Source organism: Orbicella faveolata, unplaced genomic scaffold (genome assembly GCF_042242905.1).
Source record: "Orbicella faveolata isolate gen_17 unplaced genomic scaffold, um_ofav_v1 contig_1, whole genome shotgun sequence".
Classification (NCBI taxonomy): Eukaryota; Metazoa; Cnidaria; class Anthozoa; order Scleractinia; family Merulinidae; genus Orbicella; species Orbicella faveolata.
The window spans coordinates 35,832,501-35,852,983 of NW_028301536.1; the positions used below are offsets into that span (position 1 = coordinate 35,832,501).

At 38.5% G+C, this 20,483-nt stretch overlaps 2 protein-coding genes and 1 pseudogene across 2 annotated transcripts; all 3 read left to right on the forward strand.

Moving 5' to 3' along the window:
* Positions 1 to 343: 343 nt before the first annotated feature.
* LOC149118911 (uncharacterized) lies at positions 344 to 1,306 on the forward strand. Its single transcript, XM_089290647.1, has one exon. It carries the CDS (start codon positions 344 to 346, stop codon positions 1,304 to 1,306), a length of 963 nt encoding a protein of 320 aa, XP_089146773.1.
* A 121-nt stretch (positions 1,307 to 1,427) lies between these two features.
* On the forward strand, positions 1,428 to 3,535 carry LOC149118912 (uncharacterized). Its single transcript, XM_089282831.1, has 2 exons — positions 1,428 to 1,438; positions 3,117 to 3,535. Exons 1-2 carry the CDS (start codon positions 1,428 to 1,430, stop codon positions 3,505 to 3,507), a joined length of 402 nt encoding a protein of 133 aa, XP_089138957.1. The 3' UTR covers positions 3,508 to 3,535.
* Positions 3,536 to 11,955: 8,420 nt separating this feature from the next.
* On the forward strand, positions 11,956 to 12,644 carry LOC149118913 (uncharacterized; annotated as a pseudogene).
* Positions 12,645 to 20,483: the final 7,839 nt, after the last annotated feature.

Here is a 20,483-nt window from a genome sequence, read left to right on the forward strand (position 1 = left end):
GGCCTTTAACCTTAAAGACAATTTTCATCAGTCACGGAGAGTAATAGGGAATTCTATTCTGTCACCGCACATGGGGGCTTGCGTGAGATAGCATTGCGCCTAAGCGAACTCAGTGTGTTGCAGCCTTTGAAAGCGAACGGTATTATCGAGTAGCAATAATTTGCTTCTTGAGATGAAGGAAAAAAGTACCGAAGTCAATACACAAGAACGAAGAATGACTAAAGAGCATTCGGGGAGAAAGAGGAAGCTAGACCCGACGGAGAATATCCTCTCTACATCCGAAAGCATCGAAGGACCAACAGAGATTGGAGCCGTAAATGGCGCCTCCCGTGTTTCTGCTGATATGCAGCTCATGTTGACAGTTATACGAGAAGGATTTGATAGTCTGAACCAAACACTATCAGCAACGTCTACCAGTACGGCTAATGCCATTGCTGAGGCGTTTCAGACGTTTAAAGGAGAGTTAGAAATCGCTCCCGAAGAGGAAAGCGTGCTAGAGAGCGCGGGAACGCAAGACCACGAGGTTGGCGAACCACCCGCAAAGAAGCGCTGTGAACAACTACCGGAAAAGTCCGATGAGGAAAAATCGGAGAAATCCCCAGAAATTGAAGCGCTTATCAATAGAGCCACTCACGCCTCTAATGAAGGAAAGAGTGAGGTAATAAAAAGCCTAAAACAAGATCTTTTGAAAGAAGAAACGAGTCCTGAGGTGGACTGCGAGCTTGCGAGTGTAATTGATTCGATGCTCAAGGACGGGCTACCTGAAGAAAAGTTCCAGGACAAGATGAATAAATATCATCGCCCAAAAAACTGCCAAAACCTAACTAAAGTTAGAGTTAATCAAGCAGTCTGGGATAATTTAAGCCCAGCAGAACGCTCACAAGATGTGAAATCGCAGAAAGTGCAAACTTCCTTGTTCAAAGGACTCTGTGCCTTGACGACTGTGGTAAACAAGTTGCTCGGAAATCTGTCCTCAATTACCTCGGGGAATGAAATACTCCTGGAAGCCACTGATGCTTTTGCCCTGATAGCTAATGCAAATTTAAAGTTAAACCAGAGGCGTCGAGAGCTGATGAAGCCAGACTTAAATAATGATTACAAACATTTATGTTTGTCTTCCTCGTCTGTTACTATCACCGACCAACTGTTTGGCGATGATTTAGCAAAGGAAGTGAAAGAGTGGACTGAAGTCAACCGCGTCGGAAAGAAAGTTGCGACAAATCATGGGTCAGCACAGAGATCATGTTATGACCCCAGAAACACGAGGAATTTCAGCAACTATGATTCAGAGACATGGAAAACGTAGCAGGAGGCCTTTTTTAGGCTATCGAAACAACGATCGACAGTCTACCAACCCCAACCAGACAAGGAAACCAAAACAAGGGAAACCGAAATAAAGGCCACAGCTACAGACCCTGTTAACACAAATGATGTTGAGGTAAGAGCTCGTTCCCTATTTGTGTCTAATGACAATATAGGTGGACGATTGAAACAGTTTTTTCCCCAGTGGCGCTGTTTAACTTCGGATCAGTTTATTCTTGATAGTGTGCGACACTACAAAATAGAATTTGCCCAACTCCCTGAAGAGGAGTCTGTGCCACAGGAAATAAATTTTACCCCTCAAGAACAGATTATCATTGAGGAGGAAATTTCAAAACTCTTAAAAAAGGCTGTTATTACAGAAGCAAGTCACTGTAGAGGAGAATAAATTTCTACCATATTTATTAGGCCTAAAAAAGATGGTGGACATAGGTTGATACTTAACTTAAAAAAGCTCATTGCATATGTTGAGTACCATCATTTTAAGATGGACACATTGCAATCAGCTATAAGACTCATGAAGCCAAACTGCTATATGGCATCTGTTGACTTGCGTGATGCATATTATTCAATACCCATTGATGAGGAATACCAAAAATTCCTCAGATTCCAATGGAAGGGAAAACTGTTTCAATTCACCTGTTTACCAAATGGACTTTCTAGTGCACCGCGATTGTTCACAAAGGTGTTAAAACCTGTCTATCCAACCCTGAGACGTAAAGGGCATTTGAATGTTGGATATATTGATGATTCGTATTTACAGGGAGATACTGTGCGAGAATGCCATGATAACATCACTGACACAACTGATTTATTTGTTAAGTTGGGGTTTGTTATTCACTCCCTTAAATCAGTGTTACAACCTACACAAGTCCTTATATTTCGAGGATTTGTTCTTAACTCAGTGAATATGACAGTTAGCTTAACTCCAGAGAAGATGAATCGCATAAAAGAAAAATGTTTTGACCTTCTTTGGAAGGTACATATGACAATTCATGACCTTGCAGAGGTAATTGGCCTGCTTGTGTCCAGCTTTCCAGGTGTATTACATGGGCCCCTTTTTTATAGACATCTTGAGAATGATAAAACAACTACCCTAAGAGAGTGCAAAGGGAACTACTCTGCTCATATGACACTATCTGCGGAAAGCCAACAGGAATTACAGTGGTGGTATGACAATATAGATAACGCTGATTATAAGATCTGTATACCTACTTCCCAGATTAACATCACGTTGTACACTGATGCCTCAAATGATGGCTGGGGTGCAGTGATGGGTATATCAAAAACAGGGGGTTGATGGAATGAGGAAGAAACCCTGCAACATATAAATTGTCTGGAATTAATGGCTGTTTTATATGCCTTAAAAGCCTTCTGCAGGAAGGAGCACTCTGTACACATTCGGGTTTATTCTGACAACACCACTGCGGTAAACTATATTAACTCTATGGGGGGGAACACTCCATGGAGTGCCATTCTGTTGCTAAGAACATTTGGCAATTTTGCATGGACAGACAGATATGGTTATCTGCAGCTCATATCCCAGGGAAAGAAAATATCCATGCAGACAGAGAGTCCAGGATTTTCAGAGATAATAAAGAGTGGATGCTTTCACCTCGCTTATTTTGTGAGATCATTGACATATGGGGGAAACCTGCCATAGACCTTTTTGCTTCTAGGCTAAGCAAACAATTAGATTGTTATGCATCCTGGAAACCAGACCCAGAAGCAACTTGTGTGGATGCTTTTTCAATCACTTGGAGTAATCATTTGTTCTATGCTTTCCCTCCATTTAGTTTGATTGCACGATGTTTACAGAAAATAGCGATGGAGAAATCAGAGGGCATCATAATTGTTCCTATGTGGGAAACTCAGCCATGGTACTCACAGCTATTACGCATGATAACGGATGTCCCAAGGACTCTGCCACAAAAGTCAGACACTCTTCAAATGCCAGCAAGGAAGGAAATGACACATCCTCTAGTCAAGAAAATGACCATGATGGTCTGCAGAGTATCAGGCGATCCCTTTAAACACAGGGAATTTCAAAACGAGCTTCGGACATCATCTTACAATCATGGAGGAAGGGAACACGTAAACAGTATGTTTCATACATCAAGCGCTGGACCAAGTATTGTCATAGCAAAAATGTCAGTTGGGTTGATCCCTCTATTTCCCAAGCTTTAGATTTCCTTGTCGAGTTATATGACCAAGGTCTTGGTCACAGTGCTTTGAATACAGCACGATCGCCTCTCTCCTGTGTACTAAAACCTGTAAATGGCATTACATTTGGTGCTCATCCTACAGTCACAAGATTTTTGAAAGGAGTCTTCGAATCCAGACCAACAGTATCAAGATACACAGAAACATGGGATGTAGGAACAGTCCTGAGACATCTTAAGACAATCCCTACCACCAGGGATGTTCCTCCTAAAGACTTGACATTGAAAACAGTTGTGTTAACGTCTTTAGTTTCGGCCCAGCGTGAGCAAACCACACATGTGCTAAATCTTGAGGACATGACAAGTACGGAGTCACAAATTACGTTTGTTATGTCTAAGCCTATAAAGCAAACCAAGCCTGGTACAAAATCAGTTCATGTTCAGTTTACTTCATGTCCTGCTGACCCCCTCCTATGTGTGGTCACTACACTAAGGGAATATTTAGCACGTACACAAGAATTGCGTGGACAATGTAAACAAGTGTTTATTAGTTATTTCAAGCCTTTCCGTCCGGTGTCCAGGAGCACCATTAGTCGTTGGGTTAAAGTTGTTATGAAGGAAGCAGGGATTAATGTAGACAAATTTAAGCCACATAGCACAAGGTCTTCCTCCACATGTAAAGCCAGTTTGTGCTCTGTACCTTTAGACCAGATAATGTCAGCTGCTGGTTGGTCTTCAGCCACCACTTTTGCTAGGTTTTACAACAAGGCAATTGATGTAAACAATGGTTTTGCTGACAGCATTTTGTCACTTAAATAATTCACTAATAAACCACCTTGCATATGGTTCAAATGGTTTCATGTGTGCAGTTGCCGTTGAAGTCTCACGTGAACCCTCAGTGCGGTGACAGAATAGAATTCAACAATTAAACGAGACTTACCTGTAAGTTGAAGTTTGATTAGAATTCTATCTGTCACCAAGCACTGAGGGATTACGTGCCCGCCCTAGGTTTTTCATGCCCAACCCTTTCGTGGCTTGGTGCTGGATTTTCCACTGCACACATGATAAGTGCTTTAAAAACTGAGTCTGCGAAGGCGCAATGCTATCTCACGTAATCCCTCAGTGCTTGGTGACAGATAGAATTCTAATCAAACTTCAACTTACAGGTAACTCTCGTTTAATTGTGAAATTTTCCATATCATAGACTTAATCATCGTAGGAGTTTAATTTTAAAGAAACAACTAAATAGAACTGTCGCGCTCAACAACGTGTAGCTGCAAACCTTTTAAACTATTAATTAAAATAGCATTTATTCCGCAGCCAGTGAAACATGCAAATATTTCTATTGCATTCCTGGGTTTAGTTCCATTATTTCTACCCAGGAACGTCAGGAACGTTAACAGAACACTATGTTGAAACTAACAGTCTTTTTCCTCGAAAATCTAAGAGATCTTACTCTTCCCGGTCACCTGACTCTAAGAGAACTTGTTTTGTTCCTTTTCACCCTCTTAGCAACATCCCAGTTCATATTAGAATCAAGGGGTTATTATCTTCGATATGCATTCTCTTCATTAAGACGATAAACAAGGTAAAGAAGTGAACAACATGCGTGCTCATTGCACTAATTAAAAATTAGATTACCAGCTCGAGATTTCTATGGGGTGATAGTGGATGAGGCCAAAGGTCAAATCAACTATCGCCTCATAGAAACCGAGAACGAATAATCTGATTGTTTCAGTACAATTTTAACTAAAATCTCCCTCAAATAACTATTCCAATTATTTTGTACGCCCGCTTATCAATAGACTTTCTAAACTTCCGAGCTTTTTTTTTAATTCAAGAAACCGTAGATGCCCTCCTTTTAGTCTTCTCAGTTTATCCATTTCATCTTTCCAAACTTCGGAGAAACGAGGAAACGTTGCAATTTTGCCGACCACACCCAGCCACTGCACACTATTGGCTGATGGTGTACGATCACTCAGAGAATCAGATTGCAACATTTTCAATAGTGTTCAAAAGGAGTTCTACTAATAAAACAATAGAGTTTATTTTGGGCCCGACTCACACTCATTTTAGCCCGAGCCGTTAGGCGAGGGCGAAAATGAGCTCTGAGAAGGGCATTGGAAAATAAAAACTGACAACAAAACAGTCTGAACGATTACGCGAGCGTTTACAAGTTATTTTCCCTCAATGAAAATGTACAATACATCAAACGAAGCTGGCTAGAAATTACAAAATCTTGCGTTTTGAGTTTTCAAAATTTTTAAGGAAAGTTCGATTAAGCTTTTTTAATTTGTAAGTGTTGAAATTAATTGTACAATTGCTAAACTGACAGTCTGGCTTAAGCTTAATTGGTTGAACATTACAATAAATACATTTTAGCTCAAATTCTCCATTTTAGCGCGCAAAATGCACCACAATGCCCGACAAAGTGATAATAATGAGTATTATGCCATGGTTATCAATTTATGAACCTTGAATCTGTCCAGACAGGGCTCCTTCAATACTGATCCACTGGGCCTCTACTTATCAAACGTCATTGAATTGCGACCTGTTCTAATCGGACTCTGCATTCTTTCTCTTATTTGTAATTCTCCTATTTTTAATTTGCCATAAAACCAACGACTCTGGTCAAAGCTGTCTGGAGGAAAGGGTTTATTTTAACGTTATTGGCCTCGGCTTCAAGCCATTCCGTTTCACTTAATAAGATTAACATTATTTCCATCGACGAAGGAATCGTATCACTTATAGCTTCGTCAACTTAGTATTGCGATCAAAAACCCTCGGAGGTAGCTGCCGTAACTGGTTTACATTCAAGTCCCTGCCAAAAAATGATTTTAATAGGGACGATAAATTATAATAATTATACAAGTGGTTGAGCTGGCGATTAAGCCCATAGCAAGAAATCATAATATATAATGATGCTAGAAAATCGCGGTCATCATTGGTCGTTTTTACAAAGACGAAAAAATATTTTAATTGCTGCAATTTGCTAAACGCCCACCCAGATTACAATTGCTCGCGCAAATGACAAAACCGCATTTAAATTAGGAAAACTACAACGTCCCTAAACATCCCTCAGCACCCTTAGCTCAAAACAATGTCCAGCATTTTCAGCACTTTTTCTTTGATGAATTAGCACTATCACTCTTTTTCAGTTAATAATAATAATAATAATAATAATAATAATAATAATAATAACAATAATAATAATAATACACATTAGCCGAATACCCAATCATTGGTTAATAAAAGATCGTTTATTAGGAAATCAGAAAAAGGATTCCATAGCAACACATAACCAGTTTGGAGCAGTCTTTAACCCTATGTAAAAATTAAAAAGAACTTGTGGGAGGGTGTTTGAAATAGAATTTTATTGTCGATGGCTATGTATTGTTAACTGCTGTTTAATCAAACGAGGAGAAACACAAACACTTACATTTCCTCCAAGGACGTCAGGTTAACAAATATTCCAGGCGGGAGGCTACACAATTTTTTTTGTGCGAATTGTTCGTTGTTTGAATTATAAGCCCTTAAAGCTGTAATTATGGGTGATTTTAGCAGGTCATTCTGTTGCTATGGTAGTCTATTGTGTCACGAAAATGATAACAACCTGTTCACCAATGATTGAGCAGGTTTTTGATACCATGATTGTAGCATCGAGTGATAAAGAGTGGTTGTAATGGCCCATGAAAATCTAACTGCCTGAAACTGTTGGAACCTCGAACCGTGTGGTTGAATATCGTGAAAGAGTCATTCAAGTCGTGCCAAAATGGGTGCCTCAAACAGAGAAGAAGACGAAACACCACGGCTGTTTACGCCAAGTGAGTCTTCTAGAAAGGAATTTCAATCTCAGAAGTTAGACCTTGAACTAACTAAACGTTCGCAAATGAAGTCGAGTGCCTGCGAGCCAAACAACAGCAGCGTGCAAAACGTTTAGAACTTCAAAAGAAAGCTGAAGAATCAAGACTGGAATATGAGTTCGAATATGCCATCGCCTAGGAAGAAGGTATGTCGAAAAAAGGCGATACTGATAAAGAGTTGATTGAATTACCTTTAGAGGGTGTGAACGATCGAGTCTCGCGTTCAGAACTGGAAATTATTGAAAAAATTGTGTTGAAAAACTTCAGATCAATCGAGGAAATTAAATCTACCAAACCAGAGGTCGTAACAGAGGTTCCTAGCGAGCCCCGTAAAAGATACATGTGAATTATCTATTGCTAAAGGTCACGCTGATTTGAAAACCTCTACTACAGGAAACTCTAGCGTCGAAAATAGATCACTTATTTGAGAAAATGCTACTAGCCTCTGTGAAAATCGTTAACCAAACGTACTGACGTTCAATGGAAATTCACTAGAGTACTCAAAATTCAAAGCAGCGTTTGATGTGGAACTTGATAAAAAGTAGGTTTACGATGCATCAGAGAAGCTTAAATTTCTGTTAGATTCTGTACAGGTAGGGGTACCACCACCACCACCACTAGCCAGTGTGCAGATCAGGCCGTATTAAGAAATAGTTTCAGAATTGATAAGCATTTTCATTGAGTACAACTTCCTTCATGAGCTTTACCCTCAAGTCCCCAAGGCAACTCTTGCTAAAATTTCTGCATGCCTTTCCGGTAGATGGGCTGAGTTCGATGAAGGAAAACCAAAGTTTTTTTTTCTTTTTTTTTTTTTTTTTACTATTGCATACAATACTAACATTACTTACACTACTAAGACTTCTTACAATACTAACATTACCTACAATACTTACATTACTTACAATACTAATATGACTTACGCCACTACTGACCTGACTTACAATACGACCGTTACTTACACTACGATTACTACTAACACTACGATTACACACAACAACTACTACAGATGCTCTGCCTACACAACTGATAATACAAATCTTGCTCTACATTGTGCTCTAATTACACAATTACTTTTTGTGTTAACAAGATACTTTATATAAAATTACAATACAGGTATTTGAATTATCATGAATGTACGTATAAATTTACATAATTTACAAGCAGCACTTACTCCTTTACAAAAAAATTGGACTGTTATTCAAAACTAGGTTCCATTTTGTCTGAAAATGTTTTAAGCTTAAGATGCTTTGAGGGGCTATAAGCTTTTCAGTTTCATATTTTCTCTTGACCACATCTTCGAAAGGCAAAAAGAGAGGGATTTGTTTATTTTTGCGACAATTCCATAAATAAATTTTACCTAAAATGATAAAGTAGTTGAGCAGGTTAGATCTCTGATCTAATATTCCTAATATAATGTTAATATATTCCAGTTTTATTTGCTCCCTGGTTACTGTCAACCAAAAGTTTTCAAATTTAGTCCAAAATTCTGTTGAGAAGGAGCATCGATAAAAGAAATGTTCTAATGTTTCTTGAGAGGTTTGACAAAACGTACAAAGATCACTTTGAATCCTTCCGATTTTTGCTAATCAGGTATTCAAAAACAAAATGTCGTTTAGAATTTTGAACTGAAAACATTGTACAAATGTTTCAAGAGCAACTGATTTTGCCAGTACAAACGCTTTTCGAGTCTCTTCTTCACTTAGGTTAAAATCTGACATTAGTTTAGAGAACCCTCTTGAATGTTTGGCTTTTTCTTGAATGAGAAAAGCATGAAAGTTTCTACTCGTGCTCGAGAGAGGATCAAAATCTTTGTTACCACATTTTAGCTCAAGTGTATTTAAAACGTTTCTATCGACGATGAGATTCCTTAAATGCTTTGGCACAGAGCAACGAACAGCAGACCACGTTAAGTAATTTGAGCCTATTAGTCCCTTGTCCTTTGCTATGTTAAAGGATTCAACATTGTTCCGAGAATACATTAAGTCGCTGATAAAGATTACCCCAGCATTCATATAGTTATGATAACAGATCGGTTTGCCATCTGTCTTTGTATTACAATTATTCCAATTATAGAGTCAAAAGCTTTAGAATCCGTTGAAAAATTTGAGCAAAATTCAGACCACCACTGCAGCATTTCTAAATAAAAAATCGAATTAATATGATAGTCATTAATTTTATATATAGTTGCTGTGAAAAAAGAAAAAACCTCCATAAGGTTTGACCAAATGTCTAAGATAGCTTTTCCATGGAGACGGTTCAGGATTAAAAATTTTCGAAACCCATGCTAATCTAAGAGACTTAATTGAAGTCTCGAGATCAGTGAGATTTAACCCACCATAGTCAGAACAATTAATTATAGCTCTTCTGGTTATTTTATCAGGCCCTTTCCACAAGAATTTATATATTATCGTTTGAATCAGTGATATAAATTCCGAGGGAGGTGAGAGGATAGAAAATATATATACCAATTTAGGGAGAAGAAGACTTTTAATGATTGATACTTTACCAAATAAATAGAGACCTCTCCAGCTCCACTGATGTATTTGTTTTTTAATTTCGGTAATCTTGTCATAAACATTTTTCTGAAAAGACACTTCTTTGTTACAACTGTAGTGTACCCCAAGAGCTTTTACGCTTTTGCACCATTTTAAAGATAAGGGTCTCTCGGGGCTGTCATGACACGAACCAATCCACACTGCCTCTGTTTTAGTATAATTAACCTTTAAGCCTGATAGTTTTCCAAAACGATCAAGTAATTCAAAAAGATTTTGTGCGGATGTTAAATCGGATAAAAAGGCAGTGAGGTTGTCTGCATACTGGACAATTTTCCATTTCTCTAAGTCTAATTTAATTCCTTTAATATCGATACTAGTTCGGATTGCAGCAGCTAAAGTCTCAATTGCGATCACAAATTGATATGGCGACAGAGGATCCCCTTGCCTAACACCTCTGCTTAACTCAAAATTAGCAGAAAAAGATCCATTGTTTATAATGCAACTGGATACATTACTTTAAAATGTTTTCACCCATCTCACAAGACTGTTACCAAAGCCGAAAATTTCTAAGCATTTAAACATAAAATTCCATTCAAGGCTGTCGAATGCCTTTTCAAAATCTATGAATAATAATATACCCGGAATATCGAATGTTTTAGTGTATTCCATGACATCTAGAATTGATCTGGCTGCTTCCCCTATGTATCGACCTGAAACATATCCATTCTGATTGCTGTGGATTATCTCTGGTAAAATTTTAGTAATTCGTGTTGCTATTACTTTGGATGCTATTTTAGTGTCAACATTGGTGAGAGAAATCGGTCTCCAATTTTCAAGACGGGTGCTGTCTTTACCTGTTTTTTCGATAAGTGTAATGACCCCTTGTCTTTGTGAGTTAGACATTTCTCCCTCTTCATAAGCCTCGTTAAAGCTTTCGACCACCATTTCAGCGATTGATGACCAAAAGACATTATAAAATTCAATTGGCAGACCATCATTTCCAGGAGTCTTACCTAGTTGGAATGTTTTGATAATGTTTTGACATTCTTCAATTGTTATTTTTCCTTCGCATTTCTCACTTGCTTCACTTGATAGCTTTGATAGATTTGGATTTTCAAAGAAGATTGCTGCATCTGGAGTGTCTAACTTTGTTTTGGAACTGCTGTACAGCTTAGTGCAAAATTGCTTTTGTGCGTTCATTATCGAGAGTGGATCGGTAGAGATAACTCCACTAATGTATAATTTTCTAATATGTTTCTTAATATGGTTGCGTTTCTCCAAATTTAAAAAATATTTACTCTTCTCTTCTCTGTGTTCGTGCCATCGTACCCTTGCCCGTATAATTAAACCTTCAATTTTTTTGTCATACATCAATTCAAGTTCGCTTTTATATCTTTCCATTGTTATTCGCGTATTGTCACAGGGATTATCTTGAAAGGCAGCTAATGATTATTGATATTTGTTAGTTAATTCTCTTTCATGTTTTTGTCAAATTTGCGATAAACGCTTTGAGAAAATAATAGAATCGGTTCTAATATTAAATATTATCCAATCCCAAACTGATCTTCGGTCTCTGAGATCCTTTGCTTCCTCAAGCCAAATAGGCAATTTATCAATGATCATCTTTTTATATTCTTCATTCGCCAATAGCGTCGTATTCAATTTCCAATAGCCAGGACCTCTGTTATTTTCCTTAATTTCTTCGAGTTCCAGGAATACTGCAGAATGGTCTGATTTGATTGAGGGCAAAATATCCACATTTGTAACTAAATCATGCAGTTTATCCGAGATCAACCAGTAATCTAATCTACAAAATACAAAAGAAGAACAGCGACCCCAAGTGAAACTTTGTTCATTTGGATTTTTTATGCGCCAAATGTCAGGGAGACTGAACTCATCTTGAATTTCTTCAATAGATTTTACGACGTGCCTCCGGGGAATTTGAATTCCACCTTTTTTATCCAGATTAATATTCAGGGACAGTTAAAATCACCTGCCATAATTATGTTCTCTTCATTTCCGAAATCATCAGGAAAACCAAAGTTAGTAACCTGGAACTCATTTGCAAATTAGCTAGAAAAAGAGGCAAAAATCACTGAGTCCAAGCAGCGGTGGATGCCGGAGAAGAGGTGGAAGCGTTCACATACTTCTAAAGGCAATAGGCGTAAGCCAGCTGACAAATCTCAATCTGGGCTATCTGCAGGAGCCACCGGACAATCTTTAGGCACCAGTTATAGAACAAAGAAGTGCCCAATTCACCAGTCTACTAATCACACTTAGAAAGAGTGCAAACGTAACTTTTCGAGGGAATGTTGCCTAGCGAAAAGGAGAAAATTGTTGAGAAACACAAACTATGCTTATGTGGTCTATTACTTGGTCATCGTCTGAGTAAATGTCGTAGTAGGAATAGATGAAGAGTTGAGACTGTGACATGCGTCATCATACCCTTGTACATGAAGTCGACTTCAAATTTATTGAACGGGCAAAAGCAGCCCATGAATCAGAAAGAGAGCCTGGAGTTCAAAATAATCCAGCAACTGTCTTCCTGGGAAGTTAAAATTCCTCATCACGTCAGGCTGTGGAGCCACACGAGGGGTATCGCCAATCAACGTACACAGGTTGAGACTGGTGGTCGTGTTTGGTTGAAGTACTTCCCATAGTTGTCTTGCAAGAAAAAAGGAAAACAACAAGTGATGGCATTGCGTGACTCAGGCTGTGAGATGGAGATATATGCGACAGACGCTAATCCTGCAGATGACATCACCCGAGAGCTAAGTCCTACAGAGTTTGGATTGGGCTTTTAATACAATAATAAAGCCAATTTCCTGTATGAATCAGCAGAACTCTGGCCGAAAAATAGAGTCAAAGCATCCCGCGAGAAAGATGACGTGAGTAAGAAGAGGTAGGGAAGATGGGCTGGAGAGACTCAGGAAAATGAGGTCCTGTTAGAGGTGGATGAAGTCTTCGTCACTGATCAAACTAAGAAGAGTTACAGTTTATGTGATGCGACTCGCAAACAATGCAAGAGCTGAGGGGGAACCACGTTTACTAGGTTCACTAAAGTCGAAAGAAATGAGAGCTGCTCAGGATTTTATTGTAAAGAGGGCACAAGTTGAGCCATTCTTCGAAGAGATACAGTTTCTGGAGATGGGCCACCAGTCGCCAACTGAGCACTGGCGCAATCAAATTAGGCAAGAACATTGGATTATCCATGGCTGCAAGGAGGTGCGGAACGTGAAGTTCAAGTGCAACTACTGTTATCACCAGACAGTAAAGACTCAAGAGCAGCGAATGGGAAGTCTGCCAGAGTGGCGACTTGAGCCAGGAATGGTGTTCAGGAACACTGGAGTTGACTTTTTTGGACCTATGTTAGTTAAGGAAAGACGCAGTAAAATTCATTTGTATGGCGTGTTTGTTCACTTGCATGAGCACTAGAGCGTGCCACCTCGAACTGGAATTGTGGATGATCTTTCAAAAGATCATTTCATTATGACATTCAAGAGATTCATTGCTCGACGTGGATGACCGCAGAGCATCCACAGTGATAATGGAACAAACTTTGTCGCTGCAAACAATGAGTTGCGGAAATGCATTAAACTATTGGATACAGAGAGGATAGAAAAATTTTGTACGCCTAAAAAAAATCGAGTGGAAATTTCAGCCGCACAGCGCCACGCACTTAGAAGGAGCTTGGGAGGGACTAGAAAAGTACAAAAAGAAGACGCTTAAGGCCATTCTGTAACACAGGACTGTTTTCAAAGTAGTACTGACAACTGCACAAGTCGAGGCAGAAGGGATACTAAACAGTCGACCGATTATTCAAGTGTCCAATGATACAGAGGACATTGAAGCGTTAACGCCAAATCATTTCTTGTTTTTGCGGGCGAATCCGAGTTATAAAGATGCTGAAGTTTAGTGACGAAGAGATCAAAGAGACAAAGATGTGAAGACAGTCCCAAGCGCTAGCTGACGACTTTTCCAAAATAGATGTTACTATTCTCTCACGGACGAGGCATCCCGCTACTGGTTTTCCCGCAGTTTTTTGAACTTTCACGGCACGGACGGACCGCTGTGCGGCGATCCGCCAATTTTTCTCGTGAACATTAGAAAAGTGAGTCTTGCCTACATCTTTTTTTATATTCAGAACTAGACGAATGAAACTGAGTCCATCTGTGGAATAAAGTGAAAAGTCAGATACACAATAGTTTATCCACGGTTGCAGCTTGGCTTTCAGTTTGGACTTCATTACGTCGTTCTCCCGTTATGTTTTCTACTTAGTATCAGCCTTACTTCATTGTTATTCTATTTCTATTGTTGACTGATCAGATGTTTTATAGATCATACGTTTACCAGCTGCATTTTTGTTTGTGGTTCCTAGTAACATTTGCGTTCCATTATATTACAAACATCTTGTTTCAATTATTTTTCTTTTAATGGGCCAATTTCGATATATTAAAATTCTAATTTGGCTCTGAGGCTTAGGGAAATAAAACAAAAGAAATCGCATCGAGGATGACGGATGAACAATAATTTGTTTTGTTTTATTGCCCTAAGCTTGGGAGGCAATTTAGAATTTTGATATCTGCATCGAAAATGGACTATTGGGGCCAATCGTATCCAATCCCAGTAATCAACTAAGCCAACGTTTTACGTTTCCGGCGGGAATCCAATCTAGCTAAATAACTGAGGTTTAACTTCAATTCAAAGATGGGAACTCAAGAGGATGGCTGATGACCGTGGAAACAATTTTCTGGCAACTTTTGAGAAGGTTTTGAACATTTCGGAAGCAAAATTTATTCTTCAACATACTTATCTATTTGCATACTTCGTTTTCTGTTTGAAATTCAAAAGTGCCCCCTATCAGCATTTTAATTCCATTGTGTTTGACCGAGACCACGCCTTATTCTTAGAGGTGCCTCTTAAAAAAATAGCAGCAATAAGTTACCCAGACCAAATAGACTACGAAAAGTCCTAATTGTTTTTTCTCACATATGTTTAAATTAGAGATCTCTCCTAGTCAAAAAGCTTACGCGTTATAATGAGGTTTATACAATGATTTTCGATTTCTTGGTGTGATTAGTTATATGGAAACATGCAATAGCCAAAGCAGTTTTGAATTGACCTAAATGTATTAGTTTTTATTGAAACTAATAGTATACGGTATCCCCTTAATATGGTGTCCGCTTAGTGCAGATTGCACTGTAATACTTTTTATATAATAACCCAAGTTATTCTCGCATTTTGATTGGTTCTCGCCTATGATCTATTAGAGGACAGACGCACGATTGACGTCATCATTTCAAAGTTTTTCCCTCTGTGTTTTAAAATGGCGGAAAGTTTTGAGAATTTAGATAATATTTTACATGACTGGGCAAAAGACAAGGTACAAGAAAGTCTTGTCCAGGCATTGAACAGGTACCAGAAGAATAGTCTAGTAGGAAGAAGAAAGATAAAGCCGTTTCTGTTTTAGAAAATGACTCAGAAAAAATACTCGAGCAATCACAGTCGGCAGTCGAGCGAGACTAAACCAAACACAAAATTGGTCTTGGTAAGCCGAGAACCATTGCTTTATCTCGAATCTAACAAACCCAATAAACAAAATGTTTATGAGATTAATTTATTTAAAACATTGAACTTTTCTCAGTCTCAAAATAATTGTCGATACAGCGATTGTGTGGAATAAAACATCAAAACCACGTCTTAAAATCAGTGAAATTAAACACATAACCTTGCTTTCCGATGCGAATGTTCCAGTCCTTTTCAGGGCACAGCAGCGAGCAAAGTATAGCTCACTACAGCTCACAGCCAACTGTATCGCAGCTAAAAGGTATCTCCGACACTATTTCAAACTGATTTGAGAATCACCAACCACAGAGGACACAAATTTCCACCATCACTAACGCTCCTTTCATTCAAAACTCGAATCGAATGGCCTCCAGGTTGACCGCAACCGCAAGTTTTCCGAGCGTAGTTTTTCAACTCCTGCAATATTCGAGGCTACATCCAAGGTTTTCGGCTCACGGGGCTGCTCTGATGACAAAAATTGACTTGACTTATCCGGCATTTTCTTTAAGATTTGTAGATTTCGCAGTTCAATTCTACTTTTGCTGTAAGTTTTCATTCCAAGAGAAGCGACGCGCGAGTCAAGTTTGACAGTGGCGTGATTTTCCTGGACCAATCACAATTCTTTGCTACGCATAGCAACCAATGAGATTGCTTCAATTTGTATAGACAATAGCTTACGTCAAATGACTTTCAAAGGCCGGCTTTCGAGTTATGTATGTATGTATGTATGTATATGTATATGTATATGTATATGTATATGTATATGTATATGTATATGTATATGTATATGTATATGTATATGTATATGTATATGTATATGTATATGTATATGTATATGTATATATATATAATATATAATAATTGAATAGGATGAGCAGGGAAATAATTACAACTAACTGCCTCATTTTATCTTTGGATCACCAACCTATTCCCTTCGGAAGGCGATTCACAGTGATTTCTGACAAATATTTAATAGTAGTGTATGATGGGAACAGAAATCGAAACAACAAAGAAATGAGTGAAAATGTGTTCAGCCGGGAATCGAACCCGGGTCTCCTGGTTACCAGTCAGATGCCTTGCCACTAGGCCACTGAACCAGCCCCGCCATTCAGCGGAGTTGGAAGGACCTTTAAGTAGCAGGCTCTGGGGAGAATCACACATTTTCTGCAGTTAGGATCGCGTCACTCCGCTCAAGTTGATCAGCGATTCACAGTAAATTTCCCCCCGAATATGGAATAATTGAATAGGATGAGCAGGGAAATAATTACAACTAACTGCCTCATTTTATCTTTGGATCACCAACCTATTCCCTTCGGAAGGCGATTCACAGTGATTTCTGACAAATATTTCATAGTAGTATCACGATCTGGACATTTAGTTTAAAGGCATTCTCTACAAATAAATAGAAGTCGCTGCTGAAAGTTAGTTTTTGCGTATTAGAATTATGACCTGCCCTGCTCCAGAAAATATCTCAATACGGATACCCCGTTCTAGAGCAAGGGCACCAGAATCACAACCCCTAGGACAGCACAGACCAGTATAGGTATTTTATGAGATTACCCTTCACCCCTAGAAGCTATCCAGCTTCCGTAGTGTAGAACTTGGACGGCTAGACTAGCTGACTAGCTGGACCAGCTGGTTACCAAATACCCAATCAGTGGTTAACAAGTTAACAGGAAAAAAAGATGCTATAGCTAGAGACAGAAAACCAGTTTAAAAACAGCATTTAACTTGGCTTTAAGGGCTGAAGGGCGTAAGCATGGTCAGATCAACTCATATGCAAAATTTAAAAAAAAAATGAAAAGTTTCTTAGAGCTACTTTAAATTTTGGAAATTTCAGGGGATTCTAAATCTGTGACCATGACTTTTTTTTTTAGTCTTTTTGGAAAATTTAAATCGTGATATGTAAATTTCAATTCTATAAAATTATGCGCTCACAATTGTGCGCACCGTAAGAGTCTGTAAGTCAACATTTAAGTACTTTTGGCAGTTTCATCAGACTCTAGTCTGATCCTTTGCAGACGGCCAGCAGAGAAAAGAGGCTTTCAACAATTGATAGGCAAACGTATTGGAGCACTCAACAGTCTTCAATGGAAAGTTGTGCTTTCGTTGAAGTTCGTTTTCACACAACATGAAATACTACACTTTTGCTAGTGTCCGCTTAGCAGATGGTATCCGCGTAATATGGTGTCCGCTTATTGCAGGTTTCAATATAATACTTTATAAGTACTAGATGTTGCGTATTCGTATAGACTGTAGGGGAACGGGAAGAGCTGAGCCAGAGCAAAAATAAGATGGTTCATCAGTTTAATTTAAATTTTCTTTATCTTTTAAATATCATGTTCTGGAAATTTAGTGTAAAGAACTTATCCACAAGTAAATAGAATTCGTTGCTGAAAATTAGGTTTTGCGCATTTGAAATATCATCGCAATCGCAAAATTGAGAAATTCAATCCTAGGAAACAGTGGTCAGCATTGATTTTTGTTAAGAGAGCACGTAATATTTTATTGGCAGGAATTTGCTAAAGGCACACCCAGATTAAACTACTTGGGCAAATTGATGCCTATACCAAATCACCCACCCGTCCCCTCTCTCTCATTCAAAAGCCAAATTGTCCACCATTTAGCATTTTTGTCTTTAGCGGTCCTTGTATATATGTTAAGTTCTCTGCCGTACTAACAGTGTGCGTCACCAATCTATTCAGTTACAAATAGAATTCGCTGCTGCAAATTAGGTTTTCTGCATTTGAAATATCATACCCTGCTCAAGGAAATATCTCAATATGGATACCCCGTTTAAGATCAAGGGTACCAAAATCACAACCCTTAGGACGGCACATACGAGTATGGGTACCTCATAGCAGTACCCCTCACCCCTAGGGGCTATCAAGCTCACGTAGACCATGGATAACTACACCAGCGAGGGACGATAAGGCGATAATGATCGACGGGATTACTGAATCGTATGTCGATGAAGCTGTTACCGATTCTGGCATGGCAGCTAAAAGACAAATCATTTTCTCCTCACTCGATATAGTTACAGCTAAAGTTGTTTGCTTTTACGATTCGGCTGTTAATCCAAAAATAAATATGCACATTGTCCCTAGTAAGTGAACCCTCAAACACCCTCCACTCAGCTACCGAAAGGAAAATTACGTCCAGTCTTTACAGTAGTACCGTTGAAGTAAGAAATTCAACCAAAGAAAACACAAACACTTACAGTCTCTCCAAGGACGTCAGATTATCAAATATTCCAAGCGGAAGGCTGCTCAGTTCGTTTTGCCAAAGAAGCCTGAAATTCATTTGACAATTTTTTTTTTTTTAAGTTAAACTAGTAAACAATAAACAGTTTCTTAATCACTCGTGATTTTACTAAGACCGCCGTGGAATACATGCTACTTAAATGTTAAATTAAATTAAAGCAAGGACCGCTAACTGGGATCGTTTCAATTTTTCTCGTTTTATAGGACTTTTTGTCACCCGAGCGATCCTTCTTTACGAGCAATGTCAAGCGTATATAACACAACTTTGCAGATAAATTAAACAAGACCTTACAACTTCAGAACTATTCTCTTTAGCTCTTCCGTCACAGAGAGTATTATGGAGTTGTCCGAGTTACACACTTAAACACTGTAAGAATTCTGGTTTAAAAGAACGAACAACTGACTGCAAAAGCCTAGAACAGCCAGTTATAGCTACAATACTCAGTGTTAATACCTTTCAACTACCGACTACGCGAAAAAAAATTATCTGACAGCAAGTGAAGCATACAAATATTTCTATTTTAGTCCGAGTAGTAGTTACATAATTTCTACCCAGTTACGTCAGCAATGTTGAGGGAACACTACATTTCTTAGATTTTCCTCGAAAATCTAAGAGATCTTACTCTTCACGGCCACCTGACTCTAAAAGGAGTTGTTTTTTCCCGTTCACCTAATTTGCGACATTACAGTTCATATAAGAGTCAAGGCTTAATGCCTTCGATATACGATCTCTTCATTAAGATGATAAACAAACTAAAGAAGTGAACAAGACGACCGTACACTGTAATAAGAATATTAATATCATATCAGTTGTTCAAACCATTTACTATATCATGTTTATCAGTTTATGAAAGTTAATTCTGTCCTGACAGGGCTCCTTCAACACTACCATGACCTTAGTCTGATTATTTTTCCCGTGGAAAAAAAACAACAACAAGTTCAGCAACAAAAGCTCTACATACTACAGGATGGTTTAGAAAACGTTTACCTGTTAATTCTAGAGAAATTATGACTTTTGGGCCTCTGCATTTCAACCGTTGGTGAGTTGCGACCTGTTCTATTCGGACTCGGCAACATTGCTCTTACTTTTCATTTCCATTAAAACAGGACAGATGTTTTTGTTAAGCGAAAAAAATAGGCTATGTTCATCAACCAACTACTGTCATCAAAACTGTCTGGTGGAAATGGTGTATTTTAACGTTTGATTATCCTCGGATCCAAACCATCCTCTGCAACTTAATAGGATTAACATTATCATAACTGTAGGAAGCGTATCACTTACAGACGCGTCAACTTAGTATTGTCATCAAAAAGCCTTGGAGGTAACTGCTGTAACTGGTTTCGATCCAATTCCCTGTCATGAAATGATTTTAATAGGAACGAAAAATTATAAGCTTGAACTGCCGATCCCACCCGCAGCGACAAATAATGATATGAAATGGCTCTTTATTTTAGCACTTTCACAATCGCAAAATTGAAAGATTTAATCCTGGGAAACGGCGGTCAGCATTAATTTTTTATTAATAGAGCACAAAATATTTTATTGGCAGAAATTTGCGAAACGCACACCCAGATTAAAACTACTTGCGCAAATTCATGCCTATACCAAATTACTCACACCTCCCCTCTCTCATTCAAAAGTGAAGTTGTCCACCCCTTAAAATTTTTGTCTTTAGCGGTCTTTTTTTGTATGTTAAGTTCTCCGCCTTACTAACAGTGTATGTCACCAATCTATTCAGTTCTAAAGATAACCACACGCATGGAATTATAAACTGTACAAAATCGATGTATTTACAGGATCTCCAACTTCGTGAG